Source organism: Anolis sagrei, chromosome 1, assembly GCF_037176765.1.
Source record: "Anolis sagrei isolate rAnoSag1 chromosome 1, rAnoSag1.mat, whole genome shotgun sequence".
Lineage (NCBI taxonomy): Eukaryota > Metazoa > Chordata > Lepidosauria > Squamata > Dactyloidae > Anolis > Anolis sagrei.
Genome location: NC_090021.1, coordinates 314,756,570 through 314,778,719, shown reverse-complemented (window position 1 = coordinate 314,778,719; position 22,150 = coordinate 314,756,570). Strand labels below are relative to the sequence as shown.

General features: G+C 40.8%; 1 protein-coding gene across 1 annotated transcript in view; it reads right to left on the bottom strand.

Moving 5' to 3' along the window:
- Window positions 1-1,280: 1,280 nt before the first annotated feature.
- Window positions 1,281-22,150, bottom strand: part of KCNK13 (potassium two pore domain channel subfamily K member 13) — a 75,565-nt gene continuing 54,695 nt past the window's right edge. Inside the window, exon 2 of the mRNA XM_060756858.2 lies at window positions 1,281-5,304. Coding sequence (XP_060612841.2) covers window positions 4,415-5,304 — 890 coding nt within the window. The 3' untranslated portion in view covers window positions 1,281-4,414. The remainder of the gene's footprint in view (window positions 5,305-22,150) is intronic.

The following is a 22,150-nucleotide window of genomic DNA, read 5'->3' as shown; positions in this document are numbered from 1 at the left end:
TTGTGATGCTGGATTCCATTCCACTTATATCACTTGAATTTTTGATGCCTTCAAGTTAGGCTGTGTGTAATTCCACAATCCTTCCAGAAGAAATACCTTCAACATTGGAATCATATTCAAATTACGAAGAGAAAGTCTCACTTTCTTCCATTAATGAAAAATTTTAATAAAAAGATACCTAGGAGATCGCAGTCACTCTCTCTCCAAGTTAAATGTTTCCAGTTTAATGAAACTGATGGACAGAAACGCTAGATAATAAAATTCTACTGCTGATTTCTCTGTTCTTTCTATGTCACATATTATAACTTCAGTTCACGATTTAAATAACAAGTCTGTGAATTTAGTTGTAAAAAGAATGGGTTTTTGTTTTTAAGCACTCTTTTTGGGATTAGATTAGGAACAACCACCTTTTCTTGGGATTCTGTGTATTGAGGATAGTGATAAGTATGCATGCAATTTTCCTAATGGAACATCTGTAGGCATTACTTTTTGAAAACTCTGATGCCTGAAGATTCTAAGCAATTTAGTTTAGCATTATCGTGTGTGTCTGGCAGCAGGTCTTTATTTTCAAGCAAAAATGTGTGCTTTGTTCTACCCCTTTTGTGTGTGAGACAGTGATTTTATGTATGTACATCCACATCCAACAGTGTGATGTGACAGCTAAAGAAGGCAATGTGATTCTTGGCTGCATCAATAGGAGCATAGTGTCTAGTAGGCAACATGGGCAATCCATGGTTGTAAATGGTTCAAAAGTACTTACAAAACTAAGGGGTGCTGGTGCTTTGCTTCTAAAGTGTTGCTAAAGTTCTGGTGGTGAAAATTTCAGAACTCTAACAAAACTTTCAAAATTTCATTATAAATGGCAGTTCCTAATTGCTTCTGTCATAAAAATCACCATGAAAGCCTTCGACAATACTTTGAAAGTTTTGTTGGAGTTCTGAAATTTTCACCACCAGAACTTTAGCAACACTTTAGAAGCAAAGCACCAGTGCCCTCTAGTTCTGCAAGTACTTTAGAACCATTTAGAACTATGGATTGCCCATGCCTAGTGTCTAGACCAGGCAGAACTGATCACAGTATTCCAAATGAGGTCTGGCCAAAGCAGAATAGAATAGTACTATTATTTCTCTCAGTCTAAACCAGGCATGGCAAACTTTGGCCCTCCATGTGTTTTGGACTTCAACTCCCACAATTCCTAACAACCTCAAGCCTCTTCCTTTTCCCCCTCCCCACTTAAGTGGCTGAAGAGGAAAAGGAAAGGGTGTTAGGAATTGTGGGGGTTGAAGTCCAAAACACCTGGAGGGCCCAAGTTTGCCATGCCTGGTTTAGACTGAGAGAAATAATAGTACTATTCTATTCTGCTTTGGCCAGACCTCATTTGGAATACTGTGATCAGTTCTGGGAACTGCAATTCAAGAAAAACATTGACATGTGAAATGTGTCCAGGAGATGGTGTCCAAAATGGTAAAATAAGCCCCATGAGGAGCAACTTAGAGAGTGGGATATGTTTAGCTTGGAGATGAAAAGGTTAAGTGGGAGAATAACCATTTCTAACTATTGTAAAAGATATTGAGGAGGGGGCAAGTTTGTTTTTGCTGTTCTAGATATTTGGCTATGGAGCAAATGATTCAAACTACAGGAAAAGAGAGTCCACCTAACTATTCGGAAGAAGTTCTTGATGGTAAGAGCTGCTGGACAGTGGAATACACCTCCTGGAAATGATTTGAAGTCCCCTTTTCTGGAGATTTTTAAACAGTAGCTGATGGCCATCTGTGTAGTGCTTTGATTGTGTGTTCCTGCAAAGTAGGATGGGGTTCGACTAGATGGCCCATGTGCACGAAAATCTTGATGTATGTACTAAGACAAAGGAACTTGAGGGTCAGAAGAAAGATCAACTGTTCTGTTTCCAATGGTTTTCATTACACAGAAGCACAGTGCTGCTCACGTTTTCTGAATTCAAAGGCAATTGGGAAATGAATTCTGAACAATGGACGCATAATTACTTTTCTGAGTGATTGCTTCCAGCACCTTCTCATACATAAAACTATTCTTGTACAGCACTTTCGAGTGCACAATCCTTTCAGATTGGACCACTGTTTCATACTTTTGTTTGGAAACATATAATGTTTAGCTCTTTATCTGGCTGAAAAGATTCAAGAACAATTGTTTCCCAGTGACATAAACCCTTTCACACTACAGAATTATAACACTACGATACAAATTTTAACCAACACAGTGTATTGTTTGGTGATACAATAGTTCTAAATAATATATCCCTTTCAGAAATGCAAACCCCAAGTTAGTTTTGTGTCACACTAGACCAGGCATGGGCAAACTTTCTAACTTGGGAAATGCATGGTGGGTCAGAGCGAGGTGGCCAAGCAGGGGGGTGGGGTTTTTCCCAAAGTCACCTCCCTGCCCTTTCCTCCTCTTCCTCTTCTCTTTTGGAGGCAGAAAATGAAGGAATGACAGGAAATGTTTGGATCCCAAAGGGGATGGTCTTGGTCAGAATGAGATGGTGGATGGGAGAGGAAAACTTTAGCTTACTCCTGATATAGAATCCTAGAGTTGGAAAAGACCCCCAAGGGCCATCCAGTTCGACCTTCTACTATGCAGGAAGGCACAGTCAAAGCACTCCCAATAGACAGCCTCTGAAGAAAAGTCTATTGAGAAGGAGACTCTATCACACTCTGAGGTAACCTATGCCACTCTCCAGGAAGTTCTTCTTAATCTTTTCAGTTGAATGTCTTTCCCTGCCATTTGAAACAATTATTCTCTTGTGCCCTGGTCTCTAGAACAGCAGAAAAACCGTTTTCCCCTCCTCCTCAATGGGACACCCTTTAAAATCTAGAAACTTAGTTCTCATGTTCCCTTTCCATCGTCTCTTGTCCTAGCTAAACATCCTCGAGGAGGAAAAGAGGAAGTAAAAAGAGAAGGAAGGAAGGAAGGGAGGGAGGAAGAGAAGGAAGGAAGGGTGAATGGGAATGGAGGGAGAGAGGGAAGGGAGGAAGGAAAGAGAGAAGGAAGGAAAGGCAAAAGGGAAGGAAGGAGGGAGGGAGAGAGAGGAGGGAGGAAAGAGGGAAGGAAGGAAGGAAGGAGGAGAAGGAGGGAGGAAAGGGTGGAAGGGAAGGAAGAATGGAAGGAGAAGGAGGGAGGTAAGGGAGGGAGAGAAGAAGGAAGGAAAGATAGAAGGAAGGAAGGATAGGATGGTGAGAGAGATTAAGGCCTGAGAAAAGAGCCCAAGGGGGCGCATCCAGCCTCCGGGCCTGGGTTTGCCCATACCTGCACTAGACAGTTCCAAATGTCCTTTTTCCAAACTGCAAATCTAAGGCTTTCATAAGATAAAAACATGGCAGTTAAAGTGGCACCATGCTGCTATAATTGTGTGGTGTGAAAGGGCATATAAAGTAACAGCAAATATTTAATAGTTTTTTAGCACTGGAAACCTGAGTATAATGTTGTAATGTTGTTATTTAGGAACCAAGGCACAAACATATCAAGTGATTGTTGTTAATCCATTCTCATTGGATAATCCCAACTGGTGAGTCAACAGATGAATGAAACCAATGGATTTAACAGGTTTACTCTAGTCAGTAAACCTGAAGTGTTTTATAGCTTCCTTTCTTGCAGCTGCTCCAGGTTGTTCAGGAACTCTCCGAGTAACAACACTCTACTGGGAAAAGGATTCAGTGTGTGGGGGACCACCACAATACCCTGAACAGCTACAATAAGAATGGCTGTAAATACACAGCATGGATTTGCTGATACTGCAATAATAATGAATGAGACATTATTGTCTTATCCTGCTAATGTGCTTCTGACACCAACCAAGGCATGATTTACAGAGCAGCCTGATATGTGAAAATGCACCCAGGTCTTAGTGGGGAATACAGTTTTCAGTTACTCTTTATACTAGCATTCCAAAGGATCCAAAGTAGTTCAAAGTATGAAGCTAGAGAAGTATCCAAATAAGATGCAAATAATGAGTGCCTAACGTATGCCAGTGCTGTGGGAAAGGCCAGGCCCTGATGTTAGCACAAGGATGCAAGTTCCCCTTTCTGCCAGCACTATTATTCTTTGGTACTGAAACAGTGGAGCCAACAAAGCAGCTTTCAGAATGGAGTTTTCCATGTAGAAAGGTTAGCATCCCATGTTATTATTACATTCATTTCCTTGCTTCTAACTTGGAACTCAACTGAACATGTACTGCAGAAGCCTGTAGGTAAAGCTGTATGATCTGATGGAAACATCTACAATGCAGTCTGTAGGGCAAATTGTTGCCCTAATGCAAAAGCAACAGAACTACCAGCAAAACTATTAGGGATCCCCTCTTTTAAAAGGTTTGTTCTGTCTCTGGAATGTCATTTCATTCTTACTTAACCTGTGTTCACTGATGGACTCCCAGTGTTGAGGTCTACCTATCTGTACTTGTCTCTGCCAGTCTGTTATTCATAATTCCCAAAGCACCCACTCCACCAGCAAATCCGTTCTGCCGAGGAACACTGTTCATCTGTCTCGGAAAGCCATTGGCACTGTCAGACAACTGTTTCTGCATGATGGCCAGTGACACTTTGTTAGAGGCTAAAAGGTCTTTCATGGAGATCATCTCGCCAGACATTCTGCGTCCATCTGTATCGCTCTCTAGGACACCATCAGATTCAATGGATATGTTGCGCTGGTTCCGCGCAGTCCCTGGCACCACAACGTTCCTGCGCGATCGGAAGAATTTTCTTTGGCATTTATGGCATGTCCACTCCAGTTTCTTTAATATCCAGTTTATGGACTGTTTGATAACAATAGAGATCACGTTAAACAAAGAATAGATGCAACACACCCCCATGAGTATGAAGATGAAATTGCCAAATCGGTAAAGGCCTTGATTCTCATACTGGGCATTCTGGCTACTCACTAGGTCTCCAAAGCCAATAGTACTGAAGGCCACAAAGCAAAAATAAAGAGACTCGAAGTAGCTCCATCCTTCCATCGGAGTGTACATAGCTGAGGCACAACAGGAAATGATGAGTGATGCTAGGCACAAGATCAGCATGACGTAATACACGGATGGCTTCCATCCTGCTAAGCTGTCCACTTCCGTGTTCCCAGAGGCTTGTTGGACTACTTGAGTAAGGGCCCCGCTCCGCCTCAGCCGCCTCTCATGGCAGGACTTCATGATATACGCGATGATGGTGATCAGGCGCTCCAGGAACAAGTTGAAGAATAATATGGTCCCTGCACAGCCTATAAGGCCATAGAATATCAGGAAAATTTTGCCTGCAATGGTGGCTGGCGTGGTCATGCCAAATCCTGAAAGATAAAATAAGACAATGTATTTGTTTATTTACTAAAACATTTATATCCTGCCCTATATTAAAAGATCTCAAGAGTCATGTACAAACAGGTTAAAATAATTGAATAGACTAGAAATATATTAAAAACACAAACATGCTTTTAAAAAATATTAAAATCATGGGCACCATATTCGAAGTAATAAACAGCCACATTTTCAGTTGCACAACAAACAACAATTGCAAACTGGTGACACTGTAGTTTCCAAACCAACAAAACCACCTACCAACCTGTCAGACTCTCCAATTTGATCCCAGTCATGTGTAAAAAGCTGCTCTTTCCTTGAAATTGCAAAGTAAGGTGCGTTTGTAAAAATCATATTAAAGCCCCTAGGCATATAAAAGAAGTGCTTTCCATTCAAAAATGGAGGTCCGGTTGTACCAAAAGGATCAAGATCATTTCAAGGATGATTTATTTTATAAATGTGCATTCATCCCTGGTCTGTCCTAGGTCCATTCCAATATCTCAATTACTACTCTATTTTCTGTTTTCTAATTAGTCAAAGTATTTTTGATTCAGACTATGGACTGCCTCCCTCCCCCCATTTGTAAGCACTTAGACTCCATTGATGGTATGATGTATGGTGGAGCTCTTCCCATGACGCAGGGGAAATTCTTGTCAGCTCCATCATGCTTTGTTAGGGATATATCTGAAACTGTCCAAATGGGGAGAAGGAGAAAAGATGGTCAGAGATCATCTTCTGGACTCAGGAATCAGGATATAACTGGGGGAAAAAACACCCAAAAACACATGGGATAAGAGCTGTCAAATTTGCCCAGGTTGAATTGCTACAGTGAAGTTAAGTAAGGCTAGCAGTACAAAGCCTTCAACAAATCAGATATATATATATATATATATATATATATATATATATATATATATAGGCATTGACATTTCTCTCCCAAAAACCTGCTTCATGAGCTTGGCATGGTAATTTTTTATGTAATAATTCAAAATATCGACATTTCAAAATATCTTTTTCCAGTCTGTACTGCTATCTTTTTAAACCTCAGATTTCTACAATGAAGAGTACTGAGATTGGAGAAGAGCCGATATCCCCTAAGTGCAGTCTCTTTAAGTCAGTGCCTCCGTTCTCCTCTGGAGCAGCAGGATGGGAGGGAGTAAAAAGTCTCGGTATCCAGAGTCCCCCCCCCCCCCCGAAGGTGGGTGGGAACTGCCCTCACTGGTATGATAAATATGAAAATGGAATACTTTGGAAGAAAATGCAAGAAAGAACAATATGTGATAAGGAATGGCAAACAGAACTATTCTGCAGGACTAAACGTCACAAAAAAAATTCGGGGAGGGTTGAAAATTTCGGGGGGGGGTTTGAAAATTTCGGGGGGGGGTTAGGGTCACACTGAAGCAAAGAGCACATCTGCAGGGGGCAGAGCAGCCTTCAATAGCCTGCAGCTCCGCCCCTGTCAACCACCTCCACCAAGTCTGGCCTCCTTAATGAGAGCATTCAACACCCACCCCCAACTTGGTTTCTTCACTACATCGGCTATTGCTGCAAGTAATGACAGTGTGAATAAATTGTTAATATTTGCTTGAGATAGTGCTTGCAGTTCTGGAGGGACTCCTGATTGTTTGCATTTCATAGACTTAGCATGGGGATTTGGTTAACCAGTTAAAATTCATGAGTATTCAGAAGTCCATTGTCTGAGGTTGCAGTGGATCTATTGCCTGGGGCTAAGAATATTCTTAATTGGCTTTAAGCAGACAGTTTAGTTTCTTATTTTAGTACATTTAAGAATAATACAAAATAAAAGTACAGTTTATACATTTCAGACTTGGGAAATAGATACATTATATAAAAGGATAAAAATGATAAGGATGGATAAATATAAGTTTTTGGCGTTGGATGTCTGAGCATGATTATGTCCCTTGTTTTTTGGGGGGTTTTTTTGCCAGTCAAATAAAGGATGTTGCAATGACCCAAAGTCCCCTTTGTCTTGAGCCACGCTTTGGGAGCCATTTCTCAATGTGAAACAACAGATGATTTTCTGACCAAGGTTTTTCTGTCCCAGAAGTAAAATAGTACAAGTTTTTATAGATTTACAGGAATAAAATATAGTTTATAGAGGGGAGAGAGGGGTCTGGGGTGATGGGGAGACCTGGGAGTTTTATGCAAAAGAGAGGACACAGCTGCAATTTATTCTGGCTTGTTGCCCTTGTAAAACTATACATCCCTAACTAGAAATCTTTTTTTTATTTGGGGTGTGGGGTAGTGGAGTTTGATTACATGGAATAAGAACCTTAGTTGCCCTATAACTTTGCTTGAACCTAAAAAACACCCTAATTGAAATGCTTTGTAGACTGTTGCTTATTTATTTATAAATGTAGCACCATACATCAAGGTCCCATATTGTTAGCCAAAAATATACTTTGGATTTGCTAAGGGGAGTTTTGCAGCTGAAAAGGCAGCAATAATGATATCGGATTTTTAAAATACTCTTTTCTTATGTTTTATTTCAGCCCTATTAACTTTGCGGAGGATAAGAAGAGCATTCTTCCTTTATCTTTCAAGACACCTATGGAGGGACATGTACTTTGTTTAAATTGCCCCTCCTTCCTTTTCATTAAATACTCTCTGAAAACCTTGTATCTATTCAGCACAATGTCTTTGTTATTTACATTTTGAAGAGTGTTAAAAATGTTTTGAAACTATGCCTCTTGTCTACCAAGGATTCTTGAGTCACATTACTGCATTGTTCAGAGATTATGTGCAATACAGTAAGTAATGCATTTTTCAATCCTCTGTTGTTAACTCAAGAAGTATCCTGATTAACTCTGAAATTCTGCATTCATTCTGTACAAACACCAATAAAAAAAAGAATAGATAAGTGTCAAAGGCTTTCATGGCTGGAATCACTGGGTTGTTGTAGGTTTTTTTCGGGCTATATGGCCATGTTCTAGAGGCATTCTCTCCTGATGTTTTGCCTGCATCTATGGAAAGCATCCTTAGAGGTAGTGAGGTCTGAGGATGCTTGCCATAGATGCAGGCGAAACGTCAGGAGAGAATGCCTCTAGAACATGGCCATATAGCTCGAAAAAAAACCTACAACAACCCAAGAATAGATAACATTCCTCACACTCAGTTGTATTCTGGATGGGCAGCAAAGTATTCCTTATTCAGTAGCAGATTAATGCCAATGCAAAAACTATGGTATTACACATATTTGTGGCTTCCTTTTGTGGACTCTGTGACAACTGTCACTCTACTTAACAATGCCAACACAAAGTTTAAATTGGGATAAAAAAGCCACATCTTCCTTGGTTACATTCTCAAATAGGCTTAGTGATCACATGGATCCAAATCCTGACATTGACCTATTGGACAATGAGCTGCCATTAACCCAGTTCACTGTTAGTCATTCACCTGCGATTGGGGGGGGGGGGGAGGCGTGGAAGTGGGGAAAAGCGGAGTGAATCTTATTGTTTTGTTCTCTATCGAGGTTTCATGCCTTTCCATATTCAGGGATGTTAGCCATCCCATGTCCTTCTCCCATCTTTTTTTTACTGGCGTTGAGAATAGAAGAACACACAATCTTGGCTCTGTTTCCCTGCTCTTCCACAATGCAATCCCATGGACAACCACCGAAAGTTGCCTTATGTCACGTGAAGTCCTCAGTGGGACTCTGTTTTGGCAGCGCAGCGAAACAGAGTGAAGACTGCATGGGATGAAGTCTTTATAAGAGTATCATTTTATCTTCTTGATGAGCAGTTAACCCCATCTCATTTCACTTGGATTTGGATCCCATACTATCCTGTCTCCAAAATTATGAGACAGTACAATCCATAGCAAACACGTTATTGTTAATAGAAGGAAAGAGGTTAGGCAACCTCCAGATCCAACCACTGGCAAATCTTGCTGCTTCCCGTTGATTAGTTTTTCCTGTTCCTTCCCAGAATTTGCAGAAACCACAGATATCTGAGGAGGAGCAAGCGGCACCACCTAAAATAGAATCCACCATGCTCTGACTTTTCCATTGCTCACAACCAGTGCTTCCTAGTACCAGTAACTTGTGGAGGGCCAATCTGCTTTATAGAAGCTTGGCTATCAGAGTAGGCCAACAGGGGTGTTTTTTGTGGGTATGGTGGAAGGGACAGCAGAAGGTGAGCTTCTCTCTGTTGGGCTGGACATCTCAAATTGCACTAGGAATTGCTAATTGGATTAAGGCTGCTGTGTCTGTTGGGTTAAGGCTATTTGTGTAAATTGGGAGGACAACTGCTTGCTTGTGTGCATGTTGTTCTATTGTTCTATTGAGCTCTCTTGGGTTAAGGTGGAATTGTTTATGTGGGCTGAGTGGAAGTGTGCTTGATTTCATGCTGGTGTTCGAATGTGTACAACACCAGGTCCTCTGTTTGAATAAATGGTCTTGGGGACCCGACCTCTACTGGGGCCCCATCTATACTGCAATATAAAATCCAGATAATCTGCTTTGAACTGGATTATATGGCACTGTATACACATAATCCAGTTCAAAGAAGATAATCTGGATTATATGGCAGTGTAGATCCATCCTGAGAGGAACTGAACAGAGATTTTGTTGAGGAAGGAATTAGCAGTCACTGGCTCTCTATATGGCTGGAGTCTCTAGCTTTCTATATAATAGAAAGGGAAAGCTGTGTAGTCAGACACACATTTGCGACTTTAAGAAACCTGATTTCAGAAAACACTGGTTATGATCCTATGGTCTATTAAAAAGGAGTTCTTGATAGAGGATAGTTTCTGAAAAGTGAGATACTGGGGGCACAAATTTAGGCAGCTACAGTGGAGAAACTAGAATGGTTGTCTAAAGGAGTTTCAATTGAGCTAAGATTTAACTGAGACATGTACAAGAAATGGGAAATGGGGGGATCACCAAAGAGGGATTCAAGAGTCAGTGCATGTAGGGAGAAAGTCAGACAACCTAAAGCACAGAATGAGTGAGTCCAAGCTTTCTAGAAAAGTTAAAAACAACACAAAGGACTTTTTGGGGTTATGTCAATGACAAAAAAGACCAAGTAAATGGCAGAACCACTTCTCGGAGGAGATAATGAAACACTAACAGGGGACAGAGAAAAGACATAACTGCTCAACATCTTCTTTTCCTCAGTCTTTTCTTAAAAGGATGGAGCAGAAGATGCACTAGAAGGAATTCCCTTTCCACACCCAGAATGGGGGTGGAGAGGTGTTTTGATCCCTTCCATTGAAGGAAGAGACAAAATAGTCCTGGCCGGGACTTCTTGTAGGTGGGGCCAACTAGACCGAGGCCCACTCACCTCATTTGCACCCAAGCTGCTGACCCATCCATCCGCCTAAATGCAGTGTACTTTTCAGGGGTTGTTAAGGGCCAGGTAGGAATTTTCCCTCCCTTATATTCTGGGTTTTTTTTTTCACCTACCCTACACTGTTCAGGGGTCCCTGTGGAAGCAACATGTGGATAGTATCCGGGGACCATGGTGTCTCGGCCTTATTGGAGGATGACATGGTCACTAGGTGCCACTGCCTCACATTATGGCCTATCAAAATCAATTATAAATTCAAATTCAAGTTCATGTTGAAATTCTGAAACTTGATCGCAGATCACACAGAGATTGATTGGTAACATATAATAAAAGTTGCCCATAGTTAGCCCATAATGCGGCTTGTGATTTCACTGGTGGGAGAGCAATGCAGTACAGAATAGCCAAAGAGGCAAAGCAGGAATATCTTGCTACTTTAAACAAATTCAAGTCCTTAAAGCCAGATGAACTATATCCAAAGGTATTAAAATGAGTGGCAGAAGTAATATCAGAATTATCATTAAGAATAATCTTTGAAACTTCCTGGGGGAGTTTGACCACCATATTGTTTGCTTTAGAAGTAGCTTTTCTTTGTTTAATCGGGAGAGCAGCCGTTATTATATACAATGCAATGCGAAATCTCAACTGTATTCAACAAATTATGTAAAGAGGCCACACTGGACCTTTTTTGTCTCTTGGAAGAAATGTTCTCCTCATTCCCAATAATGGTTACCAGTCCCCAGTCTTCCCTCACTAATGCCAATTAGTGTAATTAATTTATTTCCATTTCCCCCTTGTGGTGAATCCCAGTGAGAGATGCCATGGGTGTCCTTTAATTCTTTTGCTTAGGCTAAGGCGAACATCACTGGTGTTTTCTTGAATTGGGCTATTTTCAAAAGGCGTGATGCTAAACTACATGGCACATGCTGCATACATACTTTTTAATAAACCCATGTTGTTTTGGAGGATGTACAGAGACACTTGACAAGCGAAAGAAGCCTGTGCTGAACAAAACATCCTTGCCTCTTTATCTGCATGGACTGTCAGTGCATAGAAACGGAAAGAAAGGAAATTAATTCCTCAAGAGCCTGGAAAAACAGAACAACTCTCATGTGCTCAACTCAAGTATGATGAGAAGATAGCTTTCTTTTTAGCTCCTATTCCAAACAATTAATGTTAATCTGCACTTCTTTTCATAGAAAATGAGTTCATTTGCACTCATCCGCATTCTCATCTCATGTCCCTAATCCTTTGTTGCCATTAACAAAACCTTTTCTCAACAAGTTCAAAATCCCAAATGATTATGAAAATTGATATAACAAGGACAAATACAAGTGGTTCATGTTCTGCCATGAAAACGAAGCAAACACATTAGCCATAATGAAAGGTCTTATGTGTAACTTTGGAAGGCTTATGGAGTAGCTTTCCAAGGTGCACATGATTCTGTATTATAGCTTCCTAGTCTGAGAAGTGAGTAACATCTGTTTTCTTTAGGGAAGATGTAAGTAAAGTAAATCCCCCCAGATATTGTTAAAGCTTCTTTTTCCTCTCAGCCCTTGCTAAAAGAGTTAATTGTAAGGATATGTGGAAGTTTGCCTTATTTCACATGCCAGTAAAGTAATGCTCAAGATCCTGCAAGGAAGACCCCAGCAATACATGGAGAGAGAGAGTTGCCAGATGTACAAGCTGGGTTTAGAAAAGGCAGAGGAACAAGAGACCAAATGGCCAATATCCGCTGGATAATGGAGAAAGGCAGGGAGTTTCAGAAAAACCGCGAGAAGATCCAACTAGTCCTTACTTAAGGAAATAAAGCCCGACTGCTCATTGGAGGGAAGGACAGTAGTGGCAAAGATGAAGTACTTTGCCACATCATGAGAAGACAGGAAAGCTTAGAGAAGACAATGATGCTTGGGAAAATTGAAGAAAAAAGGAAGAGGGGCCGACCAAGGGCAAGATGAATGGATGGTATCCTTGAAGTGACTGGCTTGACCTTGAAGGAGCTGGGGGTGGTGATGGCTGACAGGGAGCTCTGGAGTGGGCTGGTCCATGAAGTCATGAAGAGTCAGAAGCGACTGAATGAATAAACAGCAACATCAGAGGTGGAAGTTACAGCACAGCAACTGGAGGGGGGTACACTTCACCAATCCTGAACCCCTCAATGCTCAGTGTCTTGTTGTCTGTGAGAATCTCTAGTAGAGTAGTTGCTTCTAGGAGTGCATATGCATTGTAGAGTTTGACCCCACCTTAACTACCATAGCTCAATGATATGGAAACTTGGGAGTTGTGATTTGGTAAGACATGTTTTGTTGGCAAGATTTTTCCATAGAGGGTTTGTCTTTCCCTTCCTCTGAGGCTGAGAGAGTGTGACTTGCACAAGACCACCCAGTGAGTTTCCACGCTGAATAGGGATTTGAACCCTGGTCTCCATAATGGCAGTTTGAGCTCTAACCACCTCACAATCAGAAGGGACTAAGAGGTGGAAAAAATGGAATGATGTGTACCCAAGTGGAAATCAAGTGGTTTTTGCAAAACAGCAGCATGCTTTTAATGTACAAAAAGCATTCCTTCAACCCATCAGGTTTACAACTGCTTTAAAAAAAAGACTCAGGAGCTGATGACTAATTACAGAGAGGAAAAGTGTAAAAACTTAACTGAAGGAATAATAAGAAGTGTAGAGTTTAAAGGACAAACTTCCCCATCCGTATGGAGACCAAGGTGCTTTATAAAGCTACTGTGAGAAAGCTTGTTTATAAAGCTACTGTCCTCCCAAACCTGTTATATGCCTCCAAAACGTGGACTGTCTACAGACGTCATACTCAACTTCTGGAAAGATTCCACCAGCGTTGCCTCCGAAAAATCCTGAAAATCTCTTGAGAAGACAGGTGGACAAATGACAGCATGCTGGAAGAAGCAAAGACCACCAGCACTGAAGTGATGCTCCCACATCACCAACTCTGCTGGACTGGCCACGTTGTCTGAATGGCCAATCACTGTCTCCCAAAGCTGTTGCTATACTCCCAACTCAAGAACGGGAAAACAGAATGTTGGTGGATAGGAATTTAATTTAATAGATTTAAAGATAAGCTTAAAGCTAACCTTAAAAACTGTGGCATAGACACAGAGAACTGGGAAGCCTTGGCCCTTGAGTGCTCTAACTGGAGGTCAGCTGTGACCAGCAGTGCTGCGGAATTCAAAGAGGCATGAATGGAGGGCGAATGAGAGTAAGGCCAGTCAAACCAACCAACCAGGAGCACCTTCCACTTGGAAACTGATGTCCTCACTGTGGAAGAACATGTGGATCAAGAATAGGGCTCCACAGTCACCTACATACCCACCACCAAGACACTACACTTGGAAGGCCATCATACTCAGACAATGAGGGTTCACCTAAGTAGGAAAGTAAGTAAGAATGCCAAGATCAACAGCAGTAATAGCTTCCTCCTTGTTTTAATCAGAATCTACTTTGGACCTTGTTACACATTGACTCCATGTAATTAAGCAAAATACAAACACACAGCTGGACTAATCAGAATATAGTTACTGTGTTTCCGTCAAACAGTAATATTGAATAACTACAGAGATATTTGATTCTGACCGAGGAATAAAAGGGAAGGTTTTTTTTATTGACTTCAATTTATTTCAACCAGAGAATGCCATGAGGGATGCAGATCTATCTCGGCAATAAATATGGATTGAAAAAGCATCTTCATTATATAATTTATCAGCCTGACTCCAACACAATTTTTTCACACCACATCCAAGGGCTCTTTGTCATGCCTGTACCAAAAGTACAAGAAATACAGTAATTTAGTGTTGGGCTTAAAAACAGGAAGGTTAAGATTCTAATCTTCCTTTATCTATGAAGAACATATGGAAATCATGGGTAATTTGCTATCTTTCAGCCAAACTTCTCTAACAGTTGCCAAACAAGTGAGTGCAAACCAACCACAGATGCATGCTGAAGGAAGTTTGTGCCAACAAGAAAATAATTGCCTGTTGTTGTTCTTTCCTGTAGCCAGTCTTTCCCCTAGAGGTTTGTTCTTGCCGAATTATATGCTATAAGTAACCAAACAACTACAATGAACAAATATGACTTCAGACTATTTTTAAAGCATTTGCATCCCCTACAACTAGCTTTACAACAGTGTCCACAAGGTGATAAATGTGCTGTATATCATCCAAGAAATTTATGAAAGAGAATGAGACAAGCTGAAACAGCCTAAAATAAACCCTAATGCTGAGGGTTTATTCATCACATTATACTTTAGTATATAGCGGAGTTTTAAAATAGAAAACTGGATCCTAAAATTGCTGTTTGGGTTTAAAATAGTCGAATTGAGCTAAAATTGAAATCTGGGTTATTTTATGCTTGGTAGCATCTGTTTTTAGAAAGTAGCTCTCTACAGTGCTGGGCTAGGCAACTTGGCTGCCTCCAAATGTTTGGGCCACAATTTCTATAATTCCCAAGAATTCTGCAGAATGGGGATAATGGGTATTGTAGTCCAAGACTACAACGTCCATCAGCTGTAGGGCACTATATTGGGTTACTTTACTATAGTGAAACAGAAGGGAGGAACTTCAATAACTGACATGGGATTTAGAAGTCCCTTCTACACTGTCATATAATCCAGATTATCAAAGTAGATAATCCACATTGTCTGCTTTGAATTGAATTATATTAGTCTATGCTGTCATATAAAAGGTAAAGGGTTTCCCCTGACATTAAGTCCAGTTGTGTCCGACTCTGGGGGTTGGTGCTCATCTCCATTTCTAAGCCGAAGAGCCAGCGTTGTCCATAGACATCTCCAAGGTGATGTGGCTGGTATGACTGCATGGAGCACCGTTACCTTCCCGCCTGAGTGGTACCTATTAATCTATTCACATTTGCATGTTTTCGAACTGCTAGGTTGGTAGAAGCTGGGGCTGACAGCTGAAGCTCATGCCGCTCCCCGGATTCATACCTGCGACATTTTAGTCAACAAGCTCAGCAGCTCAGCAGTTTAACCCACTGCTCCATCGGGGGCTCCTAATCCTGTTCAAAGCAGATAAACTGGATTTTATACAGCAGTGTAGAAGGGGCCTCAATTTTGTGTTGGTCAGTAATCCATAAAGCCACACCTTTCTATTATTTCACACACTCTCCTCCCACTCACGATATCTGTGTGTCAATGGATAGCAATATCTTTTTCCTTCCTCTTTCCCCAACTCAATCTCAGGTGTATTTTCTATTTAAAGACATCCAGTTGCTTGTAGACAGTTTGTGTTCACTCTTTCCAAAAATAGGAGAGAGGTTTTGTATACATCGTCCTTAAAAAGCTTTCCCAGACTCAGTGTCCTACATATTTTGTTGTTGCCTTCAAGTAGGATCTCAAGAGTTCAGTCAGACTTATATGGGAAGGTATGCTTATATAGGGCTTCATCGGTCATAACTAGCAATTGCACCTGTGCCCAAAAATAAACTGGTAGTCAATGGAAGATCTGTAAGAAAGAAACCTTTTGTTCCCACAGTTGAATGGTGGGAGGGAGATTCACAAAGCTCCTCTCCTCAATAGTGTTTCTCTCATGATAGCACCAGTCGAAGGTGCTTTATGTGTGCATGTGTATAGCACCACCAGGAGCATGGTGGTCTCTAGCTACAGACAGGATTTGCTTCAATTGCACCATGGACAATTCCGCCTTGTTTTAGAGGATACACTGGTCCATGATTTGATTTCTCCTTCCCCTGGATTCAGGGGAATAGAAAGAAGGAGCAAAGCAGCCGAACTGTCAAGAATATGAAATATGGGGCCTTTCCCAAAGGGACTGAATTCCTGGAACATGCTATGCTTAAGCTTCACGTTTTCACTGTGTGGCAGTTCCACTTTTTTTCCTAAGTGAAAATAACATCAGGAAGAAAGTTTCATAGGTGGGGGAAGAAAACAATTTATGCTGCCTACACATCATGCTAAAGGTGTAGGCAGTATAAATTAGAAGCAATGTTCTCAAAGTATATTCTCAAATAAATGTTTACTGCGTGAGAAAGCAGACAGTACATCAGTCTTCAAATCTAACCATACATCAGTCTTCAAAGCACAATAATAATAATAATAATAATAATAATAATAATAAAATCTGCATGCATTATTCACTGATACATCACACAATCCTAGACACTTGGAAAGTGTCCGACGTGTGATCCAATACAACAGTCAGCAGAGTGATCTTGTCTGCTGTGGACTCATCTTGTTGTGTTTCTATTATTATTATTATTATTATTATTATTATTATTATTATTTTACTGACACAATATTATTATTATTTTACTGACACATTCCACAGATATATAAACTTCACTTGACTAGTTTCCAACAGATCTCACAACCTCTGCGGATGCCTGCCATAGTTGTGGGCAAAACTTCAGAAAAGAATGCTTTTGGAACATGGCCATACAGCCCAAAAAACCTTTGTTGTAGGTTTTTCGGGCTGTATGGCCATGTTCTACAACCTCTGAATGCTTGCCACAGATGCAGGCAAAATTTCAGGAGAGAATGCTTCTAGAATATGGCCATACAGCCCGAAAAACCTACAACCCAAAACAGGATTTGATGGTCCAAGGAAAATTCTTCAGAGTAGAGTGGGAATCAAACACATACACACATGCATACACCATGGTTCTCCTAACAGAAACTTTTCTATCTTTGGAACAAATATCTTGAACCTTAGTCGTTGTATACAAAGAATTATAATGCTGCATTACAGACACACAACTTTCTCACACCCAGGTTTTGCTATAAAATTCCATTAGAAATTATATATATATATATATATATATATATATATATATATATCCCTAGATTTCCTCTACCAACAAGGCAACTGTAGTTCTAAAAATATCTCTTTTCTTAGTTCTGAATGTTCTCATGTTAAAATTGAGTTCCTGGAAAGAGAGAAACGATTATATCATTATCAAGACCACACTGGATGGACTAGTATCTCGCTCAGAATAGTTATATTTAACTTTTCTGTTCTCATTCATGAAAATTGTGGGTAAATTAATAATAATTAGGGTTTTCTAAGTGAAAACTGGAGAAGATACCTGCACTTTTAATAATTGTGTAGATGAAATTTCAGCCTGCGCTGCTTGTTATCTTGTTATATAACAACCCATACTAGTTGCATTTTCCACTTCTACACAACTGTTATACATACAGGAGCTCTGCCCAATTTTCACTCTGGTAAACCTAATGATCCTTGTCTTTAGAGAACAGTTTGAATTCCCAATAATTGTATTTAATTTCATCTCTCTTTACTTCAGACAAGCAGATATGATTCTGTCCCTGTAATGATTCTGGGGTCCTGATCCACTCAGTTCTCAACTCAACCAATCCCAACAGTCTGCTGAAATGAAATGTAATAACAGATACACTGAAACAATGGTTTACTGATCACATACAATAAAACTTAAGGCAAAGACAAGGTTAGCTCCTGTCACTCAGTTAATCAAAGCAGCCCTTCACCACAACCACTGTTTCCTAAGTTTCTCAAATCACCAGAATCTTGCCCCAATGGACCAGTTTCCTCTGCTGAGATGTGGTCTGTACATACCCCGCCCCAGGTCTACTGACCACATCTCAGCACAGAAAACTGGGCCATCTTTAAATATCCTTCTCTCATTTTAGAAGACTGAAACATCTTATAAAGGGAAAGTTCCTTGGACATTCTAGGATGGAAGCATACTTGTCTATTCATTCACCATGAGCTTGTTGCACTCCAGGACAGGAAAAGCCCTCTGACTTTAAACACCACATAGATGGATGAAAAATAATCCTTTTATTGAAGATAATTAAAAAGCAGTAAGGTAAAAAACACTTTAAAGAAATAAGTAAATCCAATTAGGTAGGAGGATAATCAGGAGCAAAGTAGTCCAAGGTAATAGTCCATCAAAGTCCATAAAAACCAAGTCAAAACTGCCCAAATAAAATGCAAGAAATCAGGAAACATGAATCCAAGGCATGAATATAGTAGCATAGATCAAAACCATGAAACAAAGGCACTTAAAACATGAATTTTCCAAGCAAAGCTTCCATGAACAATGACAAGAACTTGACTTGATTCCAAATGATGCTTCATCTGACTACATATCCTGTGCTATGTCTCTAGCACTCAGAAATTGGTTTCGCTTTAGCTGAGAATTTCTTATCTTTTTCTCTCGGAGCCTGGCAGACCGCCCAAGCCACTGTTCGGCTCTCCTGTTTTGACTGATCTCCTCCTGTCTATCTATTTTCTCATTAATTTCTGCAGCTGGATCAGGTGCCGAGCTGTTTTCATGTTCCCTATCATGGGAACTCTTTGGTAACAATTCAGAAAGCACACCATCATCCCCGCAACCCTCAGGGACATTCTCATGGGAAAATAACTTTGAACAGGGATCTCCTGGCCATTCTCTGCATCAATATCACTGGCTAAACCATTGCCATCTTGAAACCCATCCTGCAACTCATTAACATCACTCCCCACATCCAAAGCACCCGGATCCTGAAACACAATCACAGGCTGAGCTGCAACAGAGTTGCCCTTGCTCAGGCTACTAGAAAATGCAAATATTGAAAGCAGGGGTCTCCTCCTCCTCCTCCTATTTTACAGGCATACTTGATTAATGAGCAAATACTCAGTCATAGTTATGTGTCCCTTAAACACATAAAACACATGTATAGTATGATCCCCCATATAGAAGGGGGATATATTTCAGGATTTCATGTGGATACAGGAAACTGTGGATAACAGAGAACCTACTATTTTCAATGAAATGAACAGCGAAGGTACTAAGTCTATGATGGCGAAGCTATGACACACATGTCAGCACTGACACGCGTAGCCATTTTCGATGACATGCAGCCACACGCGGCCGCATACAGAGAAGTATAGGGCTGCTTGCCGAGAAGGATTTGCCTGGATTCGAACCGTGATCTGTTGGTCTCCAGTCCTGTCGGCACAGGGGTTTAACCCACTGTGCCACCCACACAAGTTAAATAATATCAAGAAACCTACTGATGGATGAACAAAGAAGTCACTAAACAGGTAAGTTAAATAATTAGTTTTTGGTTTATTAAATGCAGTTATATATTACAATTATACATTTTTGTTATTTAAATGATAAATATTGTGAAATTATGTTTTTTTTCCCTCAAAGTGACACCCCACCTGAGTTATGCTCGGTTTTTTGGTGAATTTTGACACACCAAGCTCAAAAGGTTGCCCATCACTGTACTGAAGGTGTAGCTTGTACAAGAGGCCATACATGAGTAAGTGAAGTGGAGTATATCAGTTCAGCTATTCCTTGTCACGTCTTCCATACCGTCCACACCCCTACGGACAGATAATGATTGCATCTGCACAATCCCAGGGCAGAAAATTGGTTCACTGGATGTTCTTCAATAATGTAATAAACAAGAAATGCCCATAAACCTGGTGAATCTCCAAGATCACACGGTGGACCAGCCAGGTGCCCTTTTTCGTAAGGGATGTCAGCATAAGTCAGTTTAATGTAGTAGTTTGAGTGTTGGACTAGATAACTGGCACAACAGAATTCAAATCCTCACTTGGCCAATGAAGCTCACTAGGTTACCTTGTGCAAGTCACATTCTCTCAGGCCAGTCAAATAACCCAGAATATCAAGGCAGAAAATCCCACAATATCTGCTTTGAACTGGGTTATCAGAGTCCACACTGTCATATATTCCAGTTCAAAGCAGATAATGTGGGATTTTATTCATTTGTATGGAAGAGGCCTAAGGCTCAGTGGATGACAATGGTAAACCCTTTCTCAATTAATCTTACCAAGAAAAACTTGTGTTCATGTCACTTTAGGGTCACTATAAGTCAGAAATGGCTTGAAGGCAAATGACAACAAACCCTATTTGAAGGAGAAAGCCTGTTGCTTGTCTGGTGGGCAACTGTCCTTTATTATAAGAAGCATTCTGCACCAGAGGGTGCATCCACATTGTAGATATAGTGCAGTTTAACACCACTTTAACTGTTGTGGCTCAATGCTATAGGATAATCGGAATTGTAGTTCTACAAGGTCTTTACCCTTCTCTGCCAAAGAGTTCAAACTACAACCCCCATGACTGCCTAGGATTGAGCCATGGCAGTTAAAAGTGGTGCTAAATTGCATTAATTCTACAATGTGCATGCACTCTTAGAGTTGAAAAATGTCTCCTTACATATTGGTTGCACGAGATGTCAGAAACCCCTGCATTTGGGGAAATGTATCCTTCATAAAGGCAGAAATATGTGCATTGTGCAATTTATGAAAATGGACGATTTGTTAATTTTACAGAGAATCACTCCGTAACTGAAAAATTAGCAAATTAACAGTTTCTTAATTTTACATAATTTTGCAGAGAGACCTCCAGGTTAACTGAAATCAATACTTTAATTTGGTATTTAATTAGAACACAACCTTGCTATTAGTTACTTCCTGATTGCTTCCCCTTGATGTCATGAATTTTCACTTGCCAACATCATTGCAGAGTAATGTTCGTAATATAATCCAGCACCTGTTAACCAGAAAGAAATGCCGTGTGTGGTGGTGGATTTTACTAACTCTTAAAAGGCTGGGTCCCGCTGAGATGTTGTTTCTGTTTTTCTTCCTGTGGCTCTCTCAGCATGAAAAGTACATGTTCTCCTGCCTGTTGCTGCTAGCAACCCTTACTTGAGTGTGCCCAGGATGATGCCATGCGCCAGCCGTGTGGGCAGCGTGAGTCAGGCTGCACTTGGAGCCCTCCCTCCCCCTTGTCGGAGACAAAATATATTCCCACTCATTGGCCATAAGCAAACACAAACAAACAACACTGCAGGCAGTACAGAAGCATCTCTTTAGTTTAAAGAGAATGGTCTGGAATGTGGACCAATGTGGATACGAAGGAAAAGGAACTCCAGAGATTGCAAATGCAACAAGTGGATTTGGCTGATCACATTTGAATAGATTACTGTAGAGGTTTCCAAACCATGTGCCGGGACATGTTAGTGTGTCGACAGTAGTCCACAGGTATGTCGCATGAAAAAGGCTCCCCGTCTTCATAAACAAACTCTGTTTGGCAGGAAGACATAGTCAAAGTCCTCCCGACAAATAGCCATCAAGCCTTAGTTTAAAAAAACAGAGAAGAAGAACCCACCGGACCCTATGGCTTCAAACTACAGGAAAGGAGATTCCACCTGAACATTAGGAAGAACTTCCTGACTGTGAGAGCTGTTCAGCAGTGGAACTCTCTTCCCCAGAGTGTGGTGGAGGCTCCTTCTCTGGGGGCTGGATGGCCATCTGTTTGGGGTGCTTTGAATATGATTTTCCTGCTTCTTGGCAGGGGATTGGACCGGATGGCCCATGAGGTCTCTTCCAGCTCAAGGATTCTATTAGTGAAATATAGGCAGTCTATATTTCACTAAAGTTGTATGGGGGTCCCAAAAGGGCATCTATATGCCATATATGTGTTCTGTAATCCGCTCTGAGTCCCCTCGGATAGATAGAGCAGAATATAAATAAAGTATTAATGTAT